Raw genomic sequence first — 25,577 nt, 5'->3', positions numbered from 1 at the left:
TTCATATCAAGTGGATAGAACCTTGTTTATGCACTAGCATGGAATTTGGAGGAAGAAGTGCAATTTTAGTTAGAGATGAGATGAAAATTCCCTGCTTCTATGCCTTGAATATTAGTTATGGCTGAACTGTTTTCCCTATTAAAGAGACATTACAGACATTTGATGTTCTTCCGTTATCACCTTAGCATACAGTGCATGAAGCATGACTTTGGCCAGTGGTTCAGCTGATACAGTGAATACTGTAATACTGTACAAAATAATGATAGAGAGATCTTCCTTGTTAGAGCTGAAAGTAAGAAACAAAAAGTAAAACAAAGCAAACCCATTCCCTTCCCCTCCCACCCCAACCCCCAAATAACTGTGAAAAGTGGTGTCTTTCTGACATAGGAGACTTCAAAGATTCATGGGCTGAGACAGTAAGCTGATAAGAAGGGTGGTACCAGGTATGAGGGCTTCAGAATTTAGTTTTTAATGTGTGGAGAGACAGAGCTGCAACTATGGTAAAATGTGTGCAAGTGTATATTTAATATATTTCACACAGAATCACTATGGTTGTAAAAGACCTTCAAGATCAGCAAATGCAGAGCCACTACTACACCATATCCTACAGCACCAATTTAACAGAGTATTAGTGTCCAAACGCCTGACAACGGTCTGAGCTATTCTGTCATCAACCTTATTTGCTGCTCTTTGTCAAGTTTGATTCTAGTTGTGCTGCCAGATAGTGCCAGCAGAACCAAAGAAACCTGAACCAACAGTTCATAATGACTTAGACTTGGAAGGGGCATGCACTGCTGTGCATTTGTGCAGAGGAGAAGGGGTGTGCTGGATCATCCTAAAAATGAAGAAGAGGGGAGACCCGTAGGGATCCTGTCTAGCTGTACACACTGGTGTAGATATATTTATAGGCATCTTAGGTGCACTCTTTCTGGTAATGATGGAGGGCAGTTCAGAAATGCCAAAGCTAGCAAAGACAAGGGCTATCCTGGGCAACAGGACAACTGCATGTTATACTAAAGCTTGTTAAGCTGGACAAGAGTTAGCAGGATCTTCAGGAGTGAATCGGTGAGACAGCTGGAACAGTCCTGTCAAGTCGCATCTCCACTAGGAATTAGTAGGACTGCACATGAAAAGCAATTTTTCACAGAAGATGCCTTAGTTTTTGTAGGGAGAAAGGCTTTTAAAGAAATTGTGGATCTGCACGTCTTCAAAATCACTGAGCAGAGTGATGGAAAGCAGTCAATACCCATGGTTGATCGGCATCTCAGTGTCCTCTGTGACCTACAAAATAAGACTTCCTACCCAGTAGATACCACTGGTCCGGGTGCCTAGCTGTCAATGTGCCTTGGTGATGCTTTGTTCTTTATGAATTTAACACTAGAGGAATTACCAGACAGTGGTAGTTGACAGCATTCTGATTGCAGGAGAAGATACATTTCAAGGAAAAGGCTAAGATGATCATGATAACTCCTAAACTGGTGCAAATGTGTAACTATGCAGAGGAGGCAAAAGTTAATAGATCTGAGGACATCTCTGATTTCAGGAGGGTTTTAGTGATATTAGACATTTTCCTAGTGACACTCAATGCATGAAGAAGGGAGACCAGTGATTATTGAGAATATTTTCATAAACATTATAATATCTTCCACTAGAAAGTTTGGCTTTACTGAATTTGTGTTTCTGATGCAGACTTAATCAACTGATCCATCACTGATGGGTGCCACTATGCATATACCTCCTGCACTTTTACATCTCTGCTAAGAAGCTGTGTGTGTTTCAGTAAAGGCCTCAACAAGCAGTAGGGTGAGGTTGGGTTGATGAGATGAAAGAGTGCCCTTTTTGACTAGGGGGTGAGAGAATTTGCCTTCGAATGTCCAAGGTGGAATCCTCTTTAAAAGGGACCAAACAAGGTGAGTGCAAGACTTCATCAGAGAGATGCAACATAATCTGGTGAAGGTGAGAAACCTGTCTGAGATGAACCAGGTGCAGAGACAGAAAGATAATTTTCATGACAATCACAAGTACCTCTTTCACTTGAATTCTAGGGATTTTCATTCTCTAGCTTTAATGTTTCAAGCAAAGAGATTCCTGCTGTCACCATTTTGCTTGTAGAAAACATCCTTTTAAATCCCCAAGATTAAGTAATTTTTGTTTTAAGATGATAATACTCTAGATGTTGACCATTTTAGGCATGCAATTTTAACACAAATCTCAATACTCTGAGAAATGCCTTTTATTTGAAGAGGGAGTATGTGGTATTGTGGAATGACATTTGAATGACATTGAAATCTGTTTCCTTGAATTCCAAACATGTGTTAGTGAAATGTGAGGTAAAGGGAGACAGAAGATAGGACTGCTAAAAATTTAAAACGTTAACCTCATGGGATGGAAGAAGAAGACCATAGTAGGCATGAGGAGGTGGCTAGACAGGCAGCTTTGTGAAGATGACATGGGGGAAAAATAGCTGTTTCATACATATTGCTACTCCACTCAGATCTGACACACACACAGCACCAGAAAAAGAGCAAACATATTGTTGGCTTGGCACACTTTAAAACGCATGTGACAGCACACATGTGCCTCAGTTTAAGCAGGGCAGCTAAATGCCTAAGGCAGGCCAACTTCATGCCAATTTTAATTTGCCAGTCAGATTTGGCTAGCTATTGCTTCTTCCTTCAACATATTTTGCAGGCACCGCTGGACAACACTAACACTGAAGCCAAGATGAAAGAAGTCAGATTGCAGGAGATCCTGTCCGTTTCACAGGGCTTTTGTTCTGAGCACTGCTTTGAATGTGCTCTCATTAAAAGTTTGGTGAATTTCCATCATGAAACTGGACTTATGGGATGGATCTGTAGATGCAGAAACATTGGTAGCAAAGTATCTGGAGAAGAGAAGGCTCTGTGGAGACCTTGTAGTGTCCTTCCAGTACCTGAAAAATGCCTGCAATAAATCTGGGAAGGGACTTTTTTACGAGGGCTTGTAGTGATATGAATGAGAGGGAATAGTTTGAAGCTTGAGAACAGGAGATTAGATATTAGAAAGAAATTACAGTAAGGGTGGTGAGACACTAACACAGGTTGCTCAGGGAGATAATGGATGCCCCTTCCCTGGAGGTGCTTGAGGCCAGGTTGCATGAGGCCTTGAGCACCCTGGTCTAGTGGAAGGCGTCCCTGCCCATGAAATTAGATGATCTTCAAGGTCCCTTCCAACCCAAACCATTCTATGAACCTATGAATCTAGCATTCATGTTGGAAACTGCAAAAAAAAAGAAAAGTGCAAATTGTCTGAATTCTAGTAACATCTCTTGAGGTCATGCCATGAAAGCCTTTAATAGCTGTGTGTGACTGCAGTGTGTCAGGCAGCACACATCTGGATCCAAGTGAATGTTATCTGCTTTCTGCATGAAACATCTAAGGAAACTATTTTCTGTCTAGTTACAGGATGTCAGAATAGGAACATGATGAATGCCCTGAATGTTTTCTGAAGGAGTACATTAAAGTCCTTTTTAATGGCATTGCATGATGATTTCCCATGTTCGTGAGTGAATAAGGTGAAAATGTCTAGTTGGGTAATGCTTTTCTTTCACTTTAGATGCAAGTGCAGAATGGAGTCTGCTTCATAATGGGAGACTGCAGACAGAAATGTCTGACTACTTGGAGTGGAGAAAGTTGCAGGTTTTCATTGAACTTGAATTGCAGAGCACAGTCCTCTGGAGAAAATGTTGGGAACTGCTGGGGAGGTTTCACTGAATCTAACCTTGTTTTTGCTGGACTCAAATCCATGGCTAGTGCACTACAGGACCTGTACAGCATTCACTTTTAGGGTGGGTCCCCTGGTGGGTCTGTCCTGGGGCTGGGGATCCTGGGAACTACCCACAACTGCTCAGTGAAAGTTGGCTTCTTATTCTCTCTGCTACTATTAGCAATGAAACTGATAGCAGCATCAATTTCACTGAGCAGCTACAGGGTCCTGGGAGCTTCTGATTTGTGGAAATACCTGTTTTTTTGCCAGTGACCTGGATTTTCTTCTGCTTGCTGTAGGTAAGCTTATTTGATTTCTGTCCCTGATTCCTGGCAACCAAGGTGACCTTGTGCATCACCCTGTCCATTTTCCTTTTAAGTACAGCAGGGGTGTTTCTAATAGCTTGCCTGTAGTTCAGACGCACAGTGCCAAGACACCTTTGCCTTGAACTGCATCACACATTGAACAAAGCATCTCCCCCAAAGTCTCAGTGGGTTGTTTTTGATACAATGTGGGACAAATCTTTTGTCAAATGAGGTCCAATTTCAAGGCAGCTTCAGCAGCCAGTTCAGGGTTGCCTTCCCTGAATCTCCTGATGGCACAGAGACAGCAATAACAGGTTTAGATCATCTCTGTGCAGCTCCTGGGCAGGGTGTGTTGCCAAGGCTGCAACACGCACTCGGTCCAGTGATTTCCCTGCTGCTGGAATAGCCCTAAAGAAGTTACTGTCATAACTGCAGATGGCTGGAGGGCTGCTCAGAGTTGCTCTCTGTGACTAGACTGGCTGCCCCAGGGTTTCAGTAGAGTGAATGATGCATAAACATCATTGCCACTTCCCCTTGTCTGGAAATTCAGAAGGCTTTACCCTAGGGTAAAGGCACTCTTTGCACAGCAACTTGAAACCGCCATAATTAATACCTTTTAAAAACCTGGCTTGCCAGTTACTAGTGCAGGGTAACAGACTGTAATAACATCTGTTTACCTCTGAAATATGTAGGGAAATAGGAATAAAGTGAGAGCAAAAATGTTAATGGTACAACTGGAAATAAAACCAAATGCCAACAGAAAAAGCACTAGAAATTTTCTGGTCTAGGAAGAAGCAGCCTGCTTTAATAATGATAGCCAATATGATCAGATATGAAGCAATTTGTCAGTGCAGACTTGCTATTAATAACTTGGGCTGTCCCTTGAAGACAGCCTCTAACTCAATTACAGCTGGATTTGTAGCTCAGCAAATTAAATTACCCTAAATGTCAGAAAGCTTTGGAAAAATGAAATACAAAGTAAATATTTGTTAGCAAAAAGCCTCATTCATAATCACTTGTTATGCCTAGGCATGGACCTTGACCCTTTAATTGTCATAGAGCATTCTCCCTATCTGGGAATGCTAATATTAAAGGATACCCAAAATCTGAATCTTAATGCTTTTTCCTGATTCCCAGGGTTCTTGTTTGCTCAAAATTGGGTGCCACAGTCAGTTGCAATTAATTGTCTGTATTATCTGCATCAGTGGCCAAGGCTGATAATTCAGGCTGCATGGTTGTACCACAATTTGCTCTGTTGCAGAGCCAAGACTGCAACATCATAAGGAGATGCAGCATGCTATGTTTCATGGCAGGAAGTGCTGACATGCTCCGCCTTTTCAGTTCCCAGAACAAAATGGCCATGTCCCCTCCCCAGGGTATCATTTGCTTGTTCCATTGCCCTGGTAAAACTGTGGATCAGACATCAACTACTTTACTGAAATGATCAGCAGATCATTTTATCTGGATCATTTCAATGGTTGTTTTCAACACAGCTCTGCTGAAGGATTATTTTTAGCTTGAATAATTTTAGTGTTCCTATTTTCTGTATGACCTTGCAAACAATTGTATCCAAACAAACCAGGCCTTGGAGATGGGAAGGTGTGGCTGGATTGGGCTAGACTGGGAAGCAGGAGTTCTGAAGGCATATTTCCTGTCCAAAAATGTCCTTTCTGGAGCTGTAGTGCCAGGTCTGATGCTAGCGATAGATAAGAAATAATAGGAGAAAAGAAAGAGGCCACCCTAACCTCAATCATTTTTCATGTATGCCATCTAGATTAATCAATTTTTATGTAACTCCCATATTCCTTGTGGTTCACCTTGATGTTTCTTCTTTATCTGTTTTCAGTGTAATTAGGATGACTGTATCACCCATGTCCAAAAAAGAGCTGAGGTAATTTTTTTGGCAACTTGTGTGAGAAGGCTTGTTCTGTAGCTGATTTTATCCTCTTTGTCCTTTGCTAAACAAAGCCTAACACGCAGTTCAGAGAACCTCCACACTGAGGTTCCAACTGTACTTGTGTGAGTAATTGTGCTGAATTGAAGATGACTACTTGCTCACATATGAGTTACCCCTGTAAATAAGCCTTGCAGGATCAAATCCTTCATTTCCTGCAGTAAAGAAGGATTACTTCTCATGGCCGGCACGGTAATTAACAGGATTTGGGAAACACATTCTTGCAGCTGCTTTCAAAATTAACTTCAAAGATTCCATTAATCCCTGCCTCAGAAAAAAAATAATATTGTGATTACAATGTCTTTGGAGAAATAGCTGCTTAATAATGTTTTAATTCAAAATATGTTAATAACCTATATATTAAACAAGCTACTGTTTGTGCATGTGGTGATGGTGTGCATACTCTGTTCAGAACATTACATTGAATCTGAATACAAAATCAGCAGGTTCTCACTGTGTTGATTTATAAATTGCAGCCCAGCATTGGCAAAAGTGGGGCATAGTGAAAGTTCTTTTTTGTGTGCTATTAACATATTGAAAAACATCACTAAGTGGGTTTTGATATTCCAGGCAGTGATTCTCTGCCCATTTTCATCAGGTGTCTCTTTACGTAACCTGAAATTGTGCTGTGTGCTGAAGCTCTGTGTACACTCAGAAATGCCTGTTCTGAGGACTTGCCTCAAGCAAAAAGCTCTATCTGGACAAAAGTGAACAAAAGACACCTTAAATTGAGGCAAGTGCCTTAAATCTGTAAGCAATCTAGTGATGAAGGCACTCTGCCCATTGGGTGTAATGTATAGACTTGTTTTACATGGACAGTGACCACATCGCAGATGAAATAACCCAGGAGCAGGGACTGCAACCTTGTCTTTTGACTACTCCAAGAAGCCCCAGCTTCAAGGTCACTTCTTCAGTTCTCATTGATTTTTTTTTTTTTTTTGGTGTGTGTGTGTCTGGTTATTCAGTGAATCAGCAGGAGGACTAAGACCTTCTACCAGCACGTCTCCTTGTGCTGTCTTGTGTATTCACCCTGAGTGAATGGAACCTAATCCTTTCTGCCCTCTTCCCTTGGGAAATGCAACACCCAGTACACCAGCAGTCAGCCTGGAAATCTGCTTTTTCCTATGGGGTGCAGCTTAAATGGACAGCTGTAGCTTGACTGTAGTGCCTGTCTTCTGTATTTGAAAGTAGTTCTTGAGACTTAATTTGCAGTGGTGTAAATGACTGTCAAAGATTCAAGGATAGGAATGTTTTGTCCTTTATAGAAAGATGACAGGAAATTGCAAGAGCTTGTATCTTGTCCAGATCATTGCAACAGCAAAAGAGCCAGGCACTTTTCAACAGAGTCTAGAAGGAAAATAATCTGTAGTTATCCACACCCTTGTTAATTTCTGACAACCATTACTGTGGGTTCTGGGATGACGGTGTGCATAGTCATGTGCCTTCAGTGACTACAAGTCATAGCAAACTAGTGCTGGCCACTGTGCCTACTGCAGTTTGAATACCATCATTTGATTTCAGCCCACCTGTGGAGTTCTAACTTATTGAAATAGCTAAAGGAGTGCCTTAATAAACTTAGGGAAATTCAAGAGCTAGTCAAGTGGAACACTGTTTGACCTATGAGGATAATTACAGGAATTGTCAGAGTGCCAGGGATTGTTTGGTTTTGACAGCCAGTATTGAAAGATGGATTCTGGCACTCATACTCTGACACTGTTATGCTGACCTGGCAATGTAAGACAGACAGAAAACTGTTTGCAGAAAATTGCTGTTATGTGCTGCATAGGTGAGAGTAGAGGCCATATGTTAATGAGCCGAGATCCTAGGGAGAAAGCAGCCAGGCAAAAGTGGTAGTCTCCAGAAAGCTGCTTCTATGAGTCATGTAAGCTTGATCACAACCAGGAGCAGACTCCTGTGTACTGAAGTACATGTTACTAGATATCATTCCTTTCAGTCAGTTGCCCAGAAAATGTGATCAGTGATACCTAACAAGCATGTGTAAGCGGTGATGCTGAGACAGGTTGTCCAGAGAAGTTGTGAATACTCCCACTCTGGAAATGTTCCAGGCCAGAGTGGATGGGCCTTTGAGCAACTTAATATCACAGTATCACAGAATAACTAAGGTTGGAAGAGACCTCGAGGATCATCAAGTCCAACCTATCAACACAGACCTCATGACTAGACCATGGCACCAAGTGCCACATCCAATCCCCTCTTGAACGCCTCCAGGGACGGTGACTCCACCACCTCCACAGGCAGCACATTCCAATGACGAATGACTCGCTCGGTGAAGAACTTTCTCCTGACCTCCAGTCTAAACCTCCCCTGGCACAGCTTGAGACTGTGTCCCCTTGTTCTGGTGCTGGTTGCCTGGGAGAAGAGGCCAACCCCTTCCTGGCTACAACCACCCTTCAGGTAGTTGTAGAGGGCAATGAGGTCACCCCTGAGCCTCCTCTTCTCCAGGCTAAACAACCCCAGCTCCCTCAGCCTCTCCTCACAGGGCTGTGCTCAAGGCCTCTCCCCAGCCTTGTTGCCCTTCTCTGGACACGTTCAAGTGTCTCGATGTCCTTCTTAAACTGAGGGGCCCAGAACTGGACACAGGACTCAAGGTGCAGCCTAATCTAGTGGAAGGTGCCCCAGCCCATGGCAGGAGGTATGTGACTAGATGATCTTTAAGGTCCCTTCTAACACAAACCATTCTAGCCTATGCTAAGACAGAACATGAATATTTTTCCTCATTGTTCAGACAAAATACTGCCCAGATGTTCTGTACGTGATTCAATTACCTTAAATGTGGGCTTTGAAGGATGCTTGGAAGGACATCCAGTACCCTGTCTATTAAAAATGTGGGGGGGAAAATGGAGGAACTTGTAAAGGAGGCACAAGCAGACCAGTGAGGAGAGCTTACTTATGTACCTTGGGGTTGGACTTGATGATCTCTGGAGGTCCCTTCCAACCTCTAATGTACTGTGATACCTTTGAATGTAATTTTCATTACTACATTCAACCTTCTCTCTAGGATTTGTCAGTTCCACCTGCAGATGTCCTTCAGGTGATTTGCTGTAACTGATGTGAATGAATCTATAGGTAACAGAAGTTGGTTTGAGATGTGCCATCTGGCTGTATCACAGAGCAGTTTTATAATAGGAAAAAGCAAGTGAAATGGCAGAATTTGTGCAGGGCTCTCCAGCTACAGGCTTTCCCTCCCAGCTGTTCATCTTTGTGCTTTTTAATATATAGTTCCAAAAAATACTGTGGTGTTAAACTTCCAGTCCCATTACTTAGAGGCCAAGTATTCCCTGAATTCCCAGTGAACAGAATATTTTTTGTTGTTGTGGGTTTTTTTGTTTGTTTGGTCTGGTTCTGGTTTTTAAAAAATGTTTTTTTTTTTATATTTTTAGTTGTTTAATTAAATACTTTAAAAAATATTGTAATAATTACTTTTATTTTTTTAATCAAATATGTACTGTCTTGTGGTTAAGAGTAATGTTGCTCACTCTTAAATGTGTGAAACACTGACTGCTAAGTCAAGATGTGACATTAGAGAGAGGTTGTCAAACAGTCAAACAAATCTCTGGTAAAGAAGAGTTTAACCTAATTACTCTGAAATCTTGAATTCTACAGAGTGTATTCACTCATCCCAGATCATAGCTGCTTGAATCTTGCCTGTACTTAAATATTGTATCTTCATTTACTTTCTGACATCCAGATAGTGTACTTTGCTAGTGTGAAAGAAAAGCAATTACAGAATTCCCATCGATTTCAGTTGGCTCAGGATATCACCTCATCACGTCATTATTTTCAAGTGGCACACAGGCACCATGTATCGATCCTTTGGGCAGTAGCTAATGTTTCCCTCAATGCCCAGTGCTTGTTTTTCAGGTAAATGCATTATCTTTCCGTGTTGTGTGGTAGTTGTTTTTTTTTCCAATAGCAAATTTATACCTGATGTTAAAAAGCATGGAAAACTCTGTGCTTAGAATCAGAGAGTTGGTTTAGCATGTCTGGGCAGGAGACTGGGCAGTGTACATCCCACGTTTCAGTCTTCTGTCCTGTGGGTATTTTTTTAATCCTGATTTCTCTAATTCTTTAGTTTATAGGAGGTGTACTTGTTAAGTGTGGATGATGAGCATTCCTCAAAATTCTACTTGCAGGGAACTAGAAAAAAAAATGTGCTCTGAACCCTCAGGCAGTAATGGTTATATAATAAGTATGCTTTGGGATTTGCCTATAATCTAATGAGCCTCAGTTGAAGCTTTCTTCTGTAGTTTAAAACTCTCAATATCTTCAAAGATCAATACTGAATAAAGGTCAGCTTGTAAGAACTTTATGCTGTTCCTGGATGAAATTAAGCCTAATTGTCCTAATTCGAGGAGCTATGCAAGAAGTACTTAGTCCTGAGAAACAGCAAGTAGAAATATCTGTATCTCATGATTCTGCTGTTGCCTAGGAAGCTTTCTTTGGAAAGTCCTTGAGCAGATATTTACAGTGACCTTTTTATCTGCAGAAGAGTTATTAACTTTATAAATTTCTAAAATGTGGTTTTTCAATATATATTTTTTTAAGGCCCAAGCATTTGAACTATTTAAGGCAGAAGGCTATGAAAAGTAAGGCACTTGTCAAATACTTCAGTTTGATTCAATTTCTATCTTTCACAGAGGAAAACTTTGTATGGAGAACAGAGAGTAGTGGAGAATAAAGGCTTGCTTGGCACACAGCTGGCAGACTGACAGCCATTTTTGTGCTGTATTGTAGCAACATGTATGTTCTTCTGCCGTTTGTTAGGGACGGACCTGATAGCAAACCAACACACAGATTTCAGCGCTGTTCCTCTTGTCGCTACGTACAGAACATCCTAATTACATTTCATGTGTGTCAATGAAATTATTAATTCTTTTTGTCCTGAGTCAAGTCTACACTGACTCTGCTGTTCACTTTACAAAAACTTCCCACTGTTTTTATTCTCTTAATTTTACTCTTGGGTGCTCTTTCATTCTTCAGCGTAGAAAGATACACCTTTGAAAATCTGCAGCCACGCTGCTTTACGGGGGTGCAGCCTACTGCACCTGGTTGGCCCTGCACTGAGATGAAGCAGCAGAATAATGTTATTACCACAAGGGCCCATTTGTCAGATTTTTCTGTCAGTTTCATGTCCCTGATTTTGGGTTTCCTGTAGCTCATTGAAAAACAAACAACCCCTTTGCCCCCAGAAATTCTGTAATCAACACCTGGCTATGCTCCCAAACACTGAAGTGCTAATTGGAAGCAAAGCTGAAAAGGTCAGGCTATTTCAAGACAAGAACAGAATGTAAGATTAAAAGCAAAAATTAAGCTTGAGGGTGCAGGAGGGTTTAGAAGAATGAGTAGAAAAGCTGCTGCAGTAATTTAACATTCTTCTGGAAAAGTCCTCTAGGCTGCCAATTCACTTTTGACCTTAGTTTGTACACCTAGGGGATTAATTTAGTGGAGTTTTTCATATTGCATTAACTAGCTGATACGTGCAGCACTGAGAATTTAACAGGAAAGTAAACCTGTTCTCCTCTTACTGGGATTTTCAGCATATGACAGTAGTCCTTTTTCCTTCTTCTTCTGACAAATTGGGAGTGACTTTGATTTTTTGGAGATGTTTTTAATGATGTGCCTTTGATGTTCTCTAAAACCAGTGAGTTAAAAATTGATATAGCCTCAAGTGGTCACAAACTATGCTTCCTCCTACGCAACATGGCAACAAAACTGTTTATCCTGTTTTACTGTATAATCATTATGGTTTGCACTCATGTTCATTTTGTCTATGATGTTTCTTCTTCAATGCCTAGTGGAGAGTTTATTCAATACTGTTGTACTGCTTGCCTTAGAAAATGCTGAGGAATTTGAGAAGCAATCTTTGAATGAAGGAAGCAGGCTACAAGTTATAGGAAATAGAAAGCATCAGACTGCTTTTATCTTCTAAAATAGAGCAAACACTTTCGACTTTCTGCTTAAAAACAAATCCCAGAAATTAATATTGTTTCTCTTATATTTAATCTACTTCAATTTGTTTTATAGCTTTTGGAGTGTTTTCATCCATTGCTACTGGATGGGGCGCTTGGTGCCATGGTTTAGTTGATTAGATAATGTCAGATGATAGGTTGGAATCAATGATCTCAAAGTTCTTTTCCAACCTGGTTAAGTCTGTTCTATTCTATTCTACTTGAAAATACCCCTTGTGACTCCTGATGTGCACTGCTCTTGTATTCTGAAGGACATTAAAAAGCAAAGCTTTGTTTTGCAGCCTGTGGTAGCAGTGTGAGAGGTGAATGACAAAAGCAAGAAGCTCTAGCATCTCAAAAATGTTTTAGAACTTAGGTCCATCAAATGTATTGAAATAAAAGGCTGAAGGCCTTGCAGATGGATGACCACATTGTATATGGGTTTTCATAAGTTTCAGTGCCTTGCTAATGAGAATCTTATTTTCACTTTCAAATCCATTGCACTCACTTGGAAGATAGCACAGTGCTTATAGATCAAAATATGTATGTAACCGAAGGAAAGACTATCAAAAGCTCACCTGGCAGACTTCCAGGCTTCATTCTATGCATGTCCAATGGTCACCAATCAAATGTAAGGTTATTGAATACTTAAACTGATTTCAGACTTGTAGAAAAAGATCTTGACCTCATGTGTATGCAAGTCTTCATTGACCAAAGCCAAGTTTTGATTTGTTTTCTTTTACAACTTTCCTATCTCCCTGAGGGGGCACCCTGAGACATGAAACAAATGTGTGAATCGATATTCTAGCATTCCATCAACAGCAGACCAAACTTGACAGGTATAGTCTAGGGAGGAAAGAGAAGATTTCATAAAGGCTAAGTAGCACAGCGTGAAACACCCAGGAAATAAGACAACTTGGAAAAGCTTTTAAAAATAGGAGATTTAAAAAGCAATATACTTTTGATTTTATAGACTGGAAAAGATCAGTATTTTGGCTTTTTTTGGAGGTCCCAATAAATTAGCACTAAAATCTATTTTCAAAAGTGCATTGAAATATGGAGATATTAATCAAACTTCACAAAAGGTTTATCTTTAGCAGAACTGGTCACTGAATAGATTTAATTCATTTCTGGCTGTTGGTAACTTCTGCTTTTGTAAAAAAAATATTCCTCCCTTCAGAATCTCTTTCTTTGTTATTGGCCAAGTTTTCTCTCCTGTCTTAGCCTTGAGGCTCCAGGGAGAAACAAATATATTTTCATCATATGGGGAGACTGTAGCTGTTGTTAGAGGCTCAGTTGCTTTTGCTAGGGATAGCCTATCTCATTGTACAGGAGATGAGATACAGCCAGTAGAGCAGAGTTATATGCACTGAAGTCTATCACGGAGAAGAAAAGAAGCACCATCACTGGCATGGGAGTGCTTGCTAGATCATAGTAGCTCTTCTGCATTCTTCTGAAGGGTCTGAAGACCTTTGTTTTCCTCTCTGGTTTCTATAATAAGAGCTAAAAGTACATATGTAGATTTTGTATTTACATCATGATTAGCTCCACATAGACAGAATACCCTGAAAATACCACTGCTGTGCTGATAGAAACCAGAGTAGTAGAGAAGATTTTAACCAGATATTCAAGAGTAAATACATTTAGACAAATACACCTGCATGAATTTTTATAAGAGAATCGATATTTTGGTACAAATCATTTTATTAGCAGTGCTGTTTACTGATGCGTGGGAATATGGTGCTGCTGATGGCTGAATGCAGCTGGATTTATTCACTCAGTTTAATACTCCTAGTTTTTAACATGTAGACTCTAAAGGATGAATTCTTTAGCCTGTCTCAGTACTACACACAATTGTGTTTTTGCATAAGATATGCCAGTTTTGCCATTCTTGCTGAAGTATCGTAATTCCACCTGTGGTATGCTTTCTGTGGAAATGCACCATAATTTTCATAGAGCAAACATTTGTAAGCTAGAAAGCTGCCTAGCAGTATAACTGCAGTAATGCAGCCCTGCCACTGTGAACATTTAGTTGGACTGTTTGGTGTTTGCCACACATTACTTTGCAGGGTGACTTAAATCTGGGAAAGTCACATGTGGCCAAAGTGGAAAGGTGAGTTTTCTGTTGAAAGTCAGCTCGGAAGAGTCATGGAAATGGAGACAGCGGGGACTTGAAGGGGTATTCTGCTGTAGCTCATACCCTTGCTCTGCTGGAAACTTGATTACACATCCCATCACTAATATGATAATTATATTCAGTTGCACACATAGTTATACATCTACCCAAATGGCTAAAAAGCATTTCTGTTCTGACTGGTTGTGTTTCAGAGGCACATTGCAAAAGGGTGAATGACTGTTCAAGGTATGAAGGAAAGATCAGGCTGTAACTGCTAGTAATTCCAGGAGAAAAAAGGCATATTCAAGTTCATTCTAACCAATTGTTTTGTTTTTATTTTCCCTAATAGAGACAAGGAGCCGGAGCTACAAATGGAAAAGACAAGACACCTGGTGAGAATGGTAAGGGTAGACTGTGTTTCTTGATGAAGATTATTGAGTCAAGTTGAGCCAAATTATCTTCCTGGAATGACAGATGACAGATAGCAACCTTCTATTAAAGTAGAGACTGGATTGTGAGCCTGTACTATGGTAAACCAACTGACACTAGAAAAAGATAGTGTTAGGTATATGTGATAAGGACACCCAAAGACTAGGTTAAGCAGCTGCAATGTAAATGGAGATGCACAAGAATAGACAAATTGCACAGGACTTGCTCAAAACCACAGTTTCTATGGTCTGATTCATCTCACCTAATATTAGGCCCATAAATAAAATACCAAAGTTAGAAACCACTTGCATGGAGCTTGTTTGAATGTTGCTGGAGATAGGTTATGGACAGAGCAGCTCACATGGAAGGACTTTGTTGGATAGGCTTTTACATGAGCAAAGCTGGGCTCATGCTCCATTGCTTTAAGGGATGAGTCATTGTATTTCTCAGACTTTACCAAAGATGCTGGCAGGAACCAATTTCTGCCCCTAAAGTAGCTCAAACAATTCTAATTGGAAAAGAAAGTCAGACTGAATTTTTTGAGAAAACAGCTGTTACTTTTTAACTGAAACATCATTATATTTCCTATAGGAAGTAAAAATGCTTTATATACAAATAATAACTTTATTAAGATACAGCTACCATCAGAAGCATTTTTTTTTTCAAGGAAAACATCTTGATTTGCTTTGTTTTCTGCCCAGCTGAATATGAGGCAGCATCGGTTTGTAGACACTCATGAACAGGATTAAAATTGAGTTATATAAATATGCTGTCTGCTTCTGTTTGGTCACCAAGTTCTAATTAACGTAATAAAATCCCATCTACTGAAAAGCAGGGAGAAGTTTGCCCTCTGAAAACCCAACGGTTTTTCTGAGATGGGATATCTGAGCAATTATTTTGGATGCACATTTTGATCTTTACGATTTGGCCTGAACAGAATTATAGGGCCCTTGGAGGAAACACATCCTAATACATTCGGAGACTTCTTTATGCTTAGTTTTCCTGTTATGGTGAGGTGACTTTCCCATAAGTGCTGTTTGCATAAACTTACAGTAAATGAAATCTCTAGATGGTGTTCCCAATATGATAGAACACAAATTAGACTGGGGAAAAAGAAATAAATATTTTGGCTTGTTAGAGTGTCTTGAATTAGTGGGAACAAATGTACCCTGACAGCGAGGCCATTTGCATTCTCAAGTTAACAGGAAAGGAAAGCAAGCGAAATTATGTCAGCCATTCAGGCAGCATGGGGAGCATGTTTTTCTCTGTACTGTTTTGAGTATGTTATGAACTGGGCTCATTTGCCTTGAATTTCTTCCCAAGTAAAATGGTCCTCTTGTCAAGTTTAGCTTAGATTTACTGATCTTGCAGCCTCTTTAAAGCAATTTCTTTTTTTCTCAAAGGGAATTTTAAGTGGAAAGGGCTGCATCATTAAATCACATACGATTCCAGCTGTAGCACGGCTTTAGGTGCAATATAAACAGATGGATGTGCAGTTAATCCTAGACAAATAGATACCAATTATTTTTTGTAATGAAATTATAACCCAAACCTGTCACCTATGTAAAATAGAGCAGCAGCAGGGGAGATGGAATAGAGTCCTCTGATCTCCTTGATCCACATGCTTGCATGAAAACAAAGCAGAATCAGAACATTGAACCTGAGATTGAATTCTAAATCAAAGAAGCAGAAATGTATAACTCTTTGTTCTTATTAGCTCTCTGTAGCTAGAACTCAAGCAGAAGTGATTTCTTCCTCTGAAAACTGGGGTGTGCTGGAAACCTACATAATATAAATCCTCCATTATGTTTTTTTGACCAGAAGTCTGCAGTATGTCCACATCTTCAATTTCTGTTGTGGCTGTTATCAGCTATTTGTTTCCCTGTCAAAAGGCAACTTCCCCTTTTTGTAAAGGGGGGAGGAGAGAGAAATGTTCATCTTGTTAAAAAAAAAAAACAGAGGAAACAATTTGCCTCATGAAAATGTTTACAAAGGCCAACCGGTCTGGTCACTGTCTTTGTTCTTGATTACAGGATCAAGAAAAGATGCTGAAAAGTAGCCCTAATAACAAATGAAGATGCTCAGCTGTTTTCAGAGGTTTTGATTCACACAGTAGAGATACCATTATGGGGCAAGATTTGTTCAAGTATTGCTTGCATTTTGGGCCTACCTCTGGGCTGCCCCAAAACTGGAGAAAATACTACTGACCACAGCAATTAGCACTCTCTCTCATTAATGACATGTATGGCATTGCTTTCACTAAAGCATTTGGGGAAATTAAATCTCTGAAGATTCCTTTTATAGTAGTGATAGCTTTGGTAGACACTTATGAATGCATGTACTTATTTGACCTTCGTTAGTTAGCAACATTATGTCCTTAGTTGTATTTAGTTCCTAACACCACTGTGCTGGTCTCTTTTGGCTGATCTCCTTTCTAGTGGAGGATTTGATCACACACAAAATGCAGGTGCAGTCCCAATGTCTGCTGAACTTGCACTGTCTCATTCTAGCAGCTTTGTTTGAGCCAATTGTCTCAGGGGATGAGCAATGGGAAAGGCTGAGATTCAGAAAAGCCAGTAGTTTGAAGAAGTGATGTGCCATAGGACAAGAGTTTGTGATAATGGGAGAGGAAAATTCCACACACAAACTGTACTGGTTGTCATGTTGATGAATGGATTGTTGTAGCTATGTGCAGCCTTCATTCATCAGCAATTACCTTTCTTCAACTGTCTTCTTGAACAGTCTTCCAGACTGCTTGCTGGTAACTTGTGGTAGACAAAGAGCCTTTTTCTTCCAGAATACAGGCCACTAGCAGGCAGGACTCCTCTCCACAATTTTTCATAAAATACTTACCACCATATCTTCTTGGATTTATCTAACCACAAGTGTAGTAATTCTTTATGCTTTTCCAGTATTATAAGTACTGAGTCACTCATGCTGGAGTAACTTTTACTCAGAGTTTTGCTGTTAAGCTTCAATGGCCTCAGTAGATGCTGGTCAAGCCCTAGGTGACATTTGTCCATCTTGACCTTTTAAACAAGTGGTAGCTTGTTCTTTTACAGGTTATGATCAAAACCAGATAGTGATTAATGTCTTCCTAAAAGAGTTACTATTCACAGGATCACAAGATGTTAGGGGTTGGAAGGGACCTTCAAAGATCATTGAGTCCAACCCCCCTGCCAGAGCAGGACCATAGAATCTAGCACAGTTCTCACAGGAACACATCCAGATGGGTCTTGAAAGCCTCCAGAGAAGGAGAATCCACAATCCCTCTGGGGAGTCTGTTCCAGTGTTCTGTGACCCTCACAGTGAAGAAGTTTCTCCTCATGTTGAGGTGGAAACTTCTGTATTGTAGTTTATATCCATTACCCCTTGTCCCATAACAGGGTGCAACAGAGAAGAGCCTGTCCCCTCCTTCTTGACACCCAGCCCTCAGATATTTATAAACATTGATGAAATCCCCTCTCAGTCTTCTCCAGACTAAAAAGCCCCAGGGTTCTCAGCCTCTCCTCATAGGGCACATGCTCCAGTCCCTTATTCATCCTGGTAGCTCTCTGTTGGACTCTCTTGAGTAGATCCCTGTTCCTCTTGAACTGGGGAGCCCAAAACTGGATGCCATATTCCAGGCGTGACCTCACCAGGGCAAAGCAGAGGGGGAGGAGTACCTCCCTCAATCTGCTGGACATAGTCCATTTTTTTCTATCTTCAAATTTAGAATCACTCATTTTCCTGATACATACTGAAAATATGCGAGGCATGTGGTTAATTCATATTTGTTAATTTTCTTGGAATACTCCATTTTTCATTCAGCAAGATGAATATCTACAATAAGAATATATATATTTTTTCCATGTGATGAATTCTATGACTTCCTGGATCTGAGTAAAATGAAAATGATTAGGTTTTGCATGAACTTCCATGTCATGGTGGGTTAGGTCTACACAGTCAGTTGTACTGAAAAAGTGAAGCTCTTTTCAGTTTCTACTCATTCTCAAGCACTTATACTGTCAGTGTACGACCTCTGCTTTGCGTGGTCAGAAACCTATACAAGAATAAACGCTCTGTATTTCCTGCTTTCCATGCAGTATATAAGAGGATGCCTTTACATAACAATAAATGAACAGAGTTAATAAAAGTAAATTCTTGTGCATCTAAAATGGAGTCATCTCCACTTACATCTGAATGCTTACAGAAAGCATCAACAGTAATGGTAAAGAATTGTGAAATAATCATGCATGGTAGAAGAGAGATCTTCTGCTAAGCTTTCCTCAGGACATGCATGCTGCACACACTAAGCACAGTCCATTCACGCACTTCATTTACTCAAGGAATGTGGGAAATTCTGCACTCTGTGCACATTGCTCTCAGGAATAAAGAATCTTGGTAGGTCCAACAGAGTGAATAATCATCTTCATAGTTATTTATGCAGAGTGCTTTGCTTAATACAGCTATAATTCCTGGCTAGAGGCCAGGATCATTATTGCAGTATGGTCTAATATAAATAGCTGTTTAAGAACTCAAAATTAATTTTCCACTAATATTCTCCAATGACTATGTAAAAATGCACTGGTTTTGGGAACAGCCCTACAACTAAACTCACATGTAGGGAAAAAAGGGAGGGAGCACAAGGCTAGTTTGTATAAATATCCAAAGGATCTCATGGAACATGGTTTACTCTGTATGGGTCTAGAAGTCACATTTCTTTAGTTCCAGGAAAGGACAGTAACTGAGCTGTAGCATTGCAATGCTTTATGCGCTTCCCTCCCCGCCCCCCCATATTGCTTGAATGGCAAAAGATGAACTGGGTCTTGCAAGAAAGAAAGTACTGAATCAATGTAAAAAACCTCCCAAACCTTTCAGAATACTTCCCTCTGATATTTTACCCCCACAGCACTAGTCAGAAGTTAGAATGTGGAGTATTGTATGAAACTGAGTTTTCCTGGATATTAGAAGGAGGAAAATCACCTTGCCTTCTTGTCACTATGGTGGTCTCCTAAAATTCTCTTGTCCCTTGAAAGTGGAGCTTCATGGATATATCTCCCAGTCTGTCACACAGTCTTCTTTTCAATTCTTTCAGTTTATAGTACAGACTTGGGCCCTGCATATCTTGTACAACCTAGCTGGTACTAGAGGGGATTTAGGAAGTGAGATGAGAATTACTTGCCGTATCTTATCCCCTATCTCTTAAATTAGGAAGTCTGTGCCTCAGCAGCATTCCTAGTTTTATATGAAGCCATCACAGGTTTATATGCAGCCATCACAGGTTTATATGCAACCATCAAATAATATAACACCTTCACAAACCCTAAATATCAAAGTGTTTGAACCCTCAGCATAGTTACATAAGTTGTGTTTGATTGTGTAAAGATCACTCAGGCTGAGGAAGGTGTAAAAATCCTGTGTGACTGCAGCACCATGATCTGTAGATGAGAGTGTTTCAGATGAGAGGAGAAGAATTCAAAGTAAACAGTTCTAGATGAATCCCATCTCAAGACATAGCTAGGCATGGCAAAACCACTGTAGGCAACTTTATCTGCTAAGTTTCATTTCAGGCACTTTCTTGGGGACAGCTACATGTTAAGGTTACCCAGAATTAAACCAAATAGATAGCTCTTAGGTCCTTGCCTGGTCTCTCTCTCTTCTTTTGCCCAGACTGCTCTGTTTATCAAGGTCTCTGTTCATCCCTTCAGGCAGCCAACATGTCTCAGCTAAAGACAGATCCAGCCTTTAATAACAAGGCTTTCAGATTGTTCACAGATCTTCCCAAGAGAGGATGCTGAAAAGAAGGGAGGGGAATTATACATGAACTTAATTTCCTCTCCTAGGTGAATTTCCATTTCTGGATGCCAGGGATAACTATAAGTCCTCTCAAGAGGAATACTGTGTGCTTATTTATGTGGAGCAGTGATGACAGTGAAGGATTGTTCACAAGACTTTTCATTTCAGCTACTTTTGATGTTTGTCTAGCAACAAAAACTTCTAAGGAGAAAAAAAAAAGTGTGTTTGAGATAAAGTAGACACCTTCTGTACTGAAACTTCACCTGCCCCCACATGTGTCTGTACATGTGCAGTGGCCATCTGGTTTCATGGAGAGGCCACTATGGTGGAATTTAGAACAATGAACATACTTAATCCGAACTTAAATAATACTTAAGTAATACTTGTAAAGCAGCAGATGCTGCTCTTATTCTTCTGTTATCTGATGGATCTGATTTGATACTGTGCATTACTGCTGGTATTGTGCATTACTTCAGCTGGCAATGAAAGTTTTTATTTTAAAATATTCTGGCAGAAGCATTTAAAAATAAAAACAAACCAAGAAACATTGCATTCAGTTTCTTCAATTAGCAGAGCCAGCAGTGCTCAGGTGGTCTGGCCAGTGTCTTGCCGTTGGAATTCTCTGCAAGTTTTCATTTTGTGTATTGTTTATAATTACACTCATGACTACCAAGTAAGTCTGTCTACTGACACAAAAAATACAGCATTATGCACATGAAGGGCGTGTGTTGCTACATAATGTTAATTATGCAGCTTTTTCTCACATTGTTTTAGATTTCTTCCTTCCTAGGATTGCACTGGAAAGGAAAACAATGGTTTCCTATCCGACAGAAGAGTAGCAAGGGAGCAAATTAAATGCAGAAGTCTCACAGGAGGGAAAAACAAAGCAGAAGGCAACAACTGTAGAGGAACATTTTCACCTTTTTAAACTCACTTTTTAAGGTGAGTTTAAAATTTCATATTTTTACTTCTCTTTTCCTTTAGAGGAAAAGATCCCAGCTAGCTGGTATCTTTGAGATGGAAAAACCCTTACATTTAATGTTCCTGCTACAGATTAATCTGTCTAGGTACTTATATGGTCCTCAGCACCACAGTAACTGGGTGTCTTCCAAGTATTTAAAAATAGAGATAACAATAACAATGTTTGCTCCAGTCCATCTTTTTCTTTCCAGCTTGCTATGAGAATAACTTGATTAGTTTATGGGATCTTTGTTTTGCACATGCTGCCTGCATGCAACTTGGGAAGCTTCTGTGCCCTGCTTACATGTGATGCTCTCAAGCTGATTTCACTCAAAAATTCAGCTGAATTTCTAAAAATGGGAGAAGTGCACACATTATAGAAGTATGTTTGCTTGTATACTACTGTACCTTTGCAGGAGGTAGAAATTAGAACGGCAGTGTTCCTGCAGTATTAGAAGGATCCCAAGGAAATCACTGTGAGTTGCAGCTCTATTACATGGTGTGCATCTCCTTGAATGCTTGCTGTGTTGTCAGTCAAACCGGGTTTGGTGGTAGCATAGAGAAGCAGTGAAATTATTTGCCTGGAAGAACAGAGTCTGTAAAACTCAAGGTAGAAAGAACACTGTTTAAGTCTGAGACCCAAGCCTATTCAGGATACCCACAATGATCTTCATGTGCTCCTTTGTCCTTGAGGTTTTTGGGGTTTTATTTGTATTTCCATTGAGTGCAGTCTCAAACTCTGTTTGGCCTTTCTGATTTCTAGTTTTTGCCCTTAGCTGACAGCTACTACTTGTAATTGTTAGTGTGCTCCTTGACTATGCAGCAGGGAGAATGAGACTTTTTTCCATGACTGGCGTGTAGCTTCCACTAGTTTGCTTCCAGAAATGTGCATTCATTTTAAACTGTTGTTATCAATACTCTGAGAAGAGGGATGCTTAGTTCTGCTTTGCTGCTGGCAGGAACCTAAATGAAGGGCAAAGGTCAAGCCAATCTCTTGATAACCCTAGTAAAAGTTACTTCTGAAATAAATCTGTCCCTACATCATCAAGGATCTTTTGGGGCTGTGTCAAGACTAGAGTCAATGGCATTATGTAAGCTTGCGTATTTAACCTGGAACTCCATGGAGCTGGGCTGACTTGCACAAGTTGTAGATCTATCTATCTGTGTTCTCAGAAACTAACAACAGATGATTAAAAGGCTACAAGAGGTGGGTATAGCTCAGCTGCATGTTTATTTATTTATTTATTTATTTGAGGTGACAAATGAAGGAGGAACCCAATCAATGCACGATAGTGGTTAACAGGATGTTGTCGAAACGTCACTTTTTTGACTGTACGTGCTCTCTGCCTGCCTTCATACACTGGACTGCTTTTTAATTCTGTTTTTCTTTTCCAGAAAAGATTTGCAAATGAAATCAAGATGATTTTCTGCTTAAAAGCGTTCTGTGTATGTTAGTAATTTGGTAAATGAATAATAATTTTTTTCTTAAAGTTTTTAAGATTTTAATTTATAGCACACAGCTGCCTTAATACACTTAGCTCGATGCTCCAAAATTAGCCTGCAATTTGGTGTTATCAACCTCCCTTGTGTAAGCAGGCACCAGAATTTAGAACAGCGGGAGTGTTGCAGACTTGATTAAAATTTAGTCCTTAGCTGAACTAGTGACAAGAACAGAGAGAGGTTAAGACTGCAAAAAGAAAGCTGCAGCATGAACCAGCTCAAAATTGCGCCTTCAGACTCAGTGCTCAGAGTGGGTTTCAGAAGCCTTGTGTAAAGTGTCTGGGCTGCCTGTACAATGTAAGAGAAGCGTATCTCAAAGGGGGACTTCAGCCCATATAGGCGGATGATGGTCTCTTCTCCCAGGCACCCAGTACAAGAACAAGAGGACACAGTCTCAGGCTGCGCCAGGGGAGGTTCAGGTTGGATATTAGGAAGAAGTTCTATACAGAGAGAATGATTGCCCATTGGAATGGGCTGCCCAGGGAGGTGGTGGAGTCGCCTCATTGGAGGTGTTCAGGAGGAGACTTGATGGGGTGCTTGGTGCCATGGGTTAGCTGTTTGGGTGGGTTGGATTGGTTGATGGGTTGGACACGATGATCTTGAAGGTCTCTTACAACCTGGTTTGGTTTATTCTAAATTCTAAATAAATATGGTTGGAAAAGACCTCCGAGATCATCAAGTCCAACCTGTGTGTCCTACCCATGTGTGTCTTGGGTTCCTACGTTGAACAGGAGCTGTTAATAGTAGACTCTATCCCTCTTTGCAGATTAGGAGTGCAATTCCTCCTGCCTGGCTGTATCAGTGTAAGCTGTCATGAGAGATCTAAAGCTCCATTTATTATCGACAGAGAAAAGTGGATTCTTTTGTGACATGATGCTTATCAGATTGAGCTTCTCTGGATAGCCTTATGTTTATAGATCCTAAACTGATTTAAGTATGAAACATCTGATTTCCTCAGATCTATCAAGGATGAGGAACTTCTGGGTAATACAAGAATGAAAGTCTGTAATTTCTATCTTTGGAGTTAAATGAATGCTCTAACAAGGTGTTTTAGAATGTTGGGTTTGGGCCTGGGTTTTTAATTTCTCTTTAATCCCATCTCAAACATCTCCATCCTTATTTAGTACTGTCTCATGTCAGCTTTTCCAGATGTTTTCTCTATGGAAACAGGGATGTGAAAACACAGAAATGTTTCCCAGCTTGAAATCTTTGTTAGCTAGGATACTGGCTGAGATGAAAACATTTACTTTCATCTGAGCACACTTTTTCCTCAGACCACAATGGGTTACAAATAGGAAGGCCTAAGAAAAATACATTTTTTTTTCCAAGGAAGAATTCTGAAGGAAAGGAGAAATTTAAGTAACACTGGGTCTGGCAAAGGCATATCAAGAGTCTGGAAAATGAGGCAGGGTGCCCTGGCAGCTCCTGGGAGATATTGTGCAGTCCAGAGAATGGAAGTACTCTCTCAGCACTTTTCTAGGGTCTCACAATAATATAATTTAATCATGGTTGATGAATGAGTACTCTAACTCTGTTTTGAGTATGTCATATTTCATTCTAACTTATACCTAAAAGCCCCTGAGACTGCTGGTTGACTCTAGGTGAAGAAAGTATTAATTATTTGGTAGGTTTTAGTGAAACATTGGCACTCCACAGCGACCAATTTAGTAGCTCCTCTAAAAGCTGCCAATAAAAAATGGACATGTACAAATGTGTTCATTAGCACAAACTAATTAAAATCCAGGCTAATAGCCAGAAAAGGAATACATTATTACAGGATTTTGGAATTCATTATGTCTGCACTAATCCAACAGTAACTATCCTGGATCTGCAGCTTCTAATCTAAGTTACAGATCTCGCAGTGATAGCCAGACAGCTGAGAATTGGCCTCTTGGATTACCAATGGCCACTTTACTCTCAGCTATTTCTGCTTTCATAGGTTCACCAGAAGTGCTCTTTTCTTGGAATGTGTTGCAACAGCTCTCTTTCAAACGCAACATGTAGGACAGAGTCTTTCAGTTATATATCCTTTAGTTCTATTGTAGAGGGGTGATACATTATCTTCCAATGCATTGTGACTTGAGCAGTTTGTAGTTTGAAGCTTAGATTAGACTTTACTTTTGTAGTTGGTTGGGGTTTTTCTAAAGGACTTAATCTTTTTGCCTGCTTTATTAAGACTCTTTAGCTAAACAGTGCTGCAGTATTGCATGTCAATGATTTTGCTGGTAACTTTCTGTTTCAATGTTCATAAGACAATTTAAAATAAAATTCTACATTATAAAATAATTTAATTCTCATTAAAATTGGTAACACCTTAAGAATTTCAGGTCCCTATGGACATTGCAGAGAGTTTCTGACCCAAGTGTCTGACAGGAATCAAGAATCAGCTATGGAGAAGATTCTAGGCTGGATTCTCTGGTTTGTGGCAGATGTAGTGCAGCTGAACAGAAGGGTAGGATGGGAGAGATTACTAATGAATCTTGAGCATTTATTTTTCGACTTTAGACTGATTTCACCAAGTTGAGTGTTATGAGGTGTGGTACATTCAAGGAAAGAGGCATATGTAGTAATACAAGGCTTTCAGTTATGTTTGGGTTCTGTCTTGGGGTATGCCACTCTCCATCATTTATCACCAGTCCTGGCTCACTGAAGAGGTCCCAGATGACTGGAAGCTGGCCAATGTGATGCCCATCCACAGGAAAGGCTGGATGGAGTAACCTGGGAACTACAGGCCTGTCAGCCTGACCTCAGTGCCAGGAAAGATTATGGAACAGATCATCCTGGGGGCAATCACAGCATACCTGCAGGATGGCCAAGGGATC

The 25,577-nt window shown here is 40.2% G+C and overlaps 1 protein-coding gene across 1 annotated transcript in view; it reads left to right on the top strand.

The window, feature by feature from the left end:
- PCP4 (Purkinje cell protein 4) overlaps positions 1 to 25,577 on the top strand; it is a 57,427-nt gene that overhangs the window by 7,454 nt on the left and 24,396 nt on the right. The window contains exon 2 of the mRNA XM_068155253.1: positions 14,438 to 14,489. Within this exon, the coding sequence (XP_068011354.1) occupies positions 14,438 to 14,489 (52 nt within the window). The remainder of the gene's footprint in view (positions 1 to 14,437; positions 14,490 to 25,577) is intronic.

This window comes from Melanerpes formicivorus, unplaced genomic scaffold (genome assembly GCF_026170545.1).
Source record: "Melanerpes formicivorus ecotype bairdi unplaced genomic scaffold, bMelFor1.0.p_v2 SCAF_30, whole genome shotgun sequence".
Classification (NCBI taxonomy): Eukaryota; Metazoa; Chordata; class Aves; order Piciformes; family Picidae; genus Melanerpes; species Melanerpes formicivorus.
Note: the sequence above shows the minus strand (reverse complement) of the source record. Positions and strands in the feature narration are given on the sequence as shown.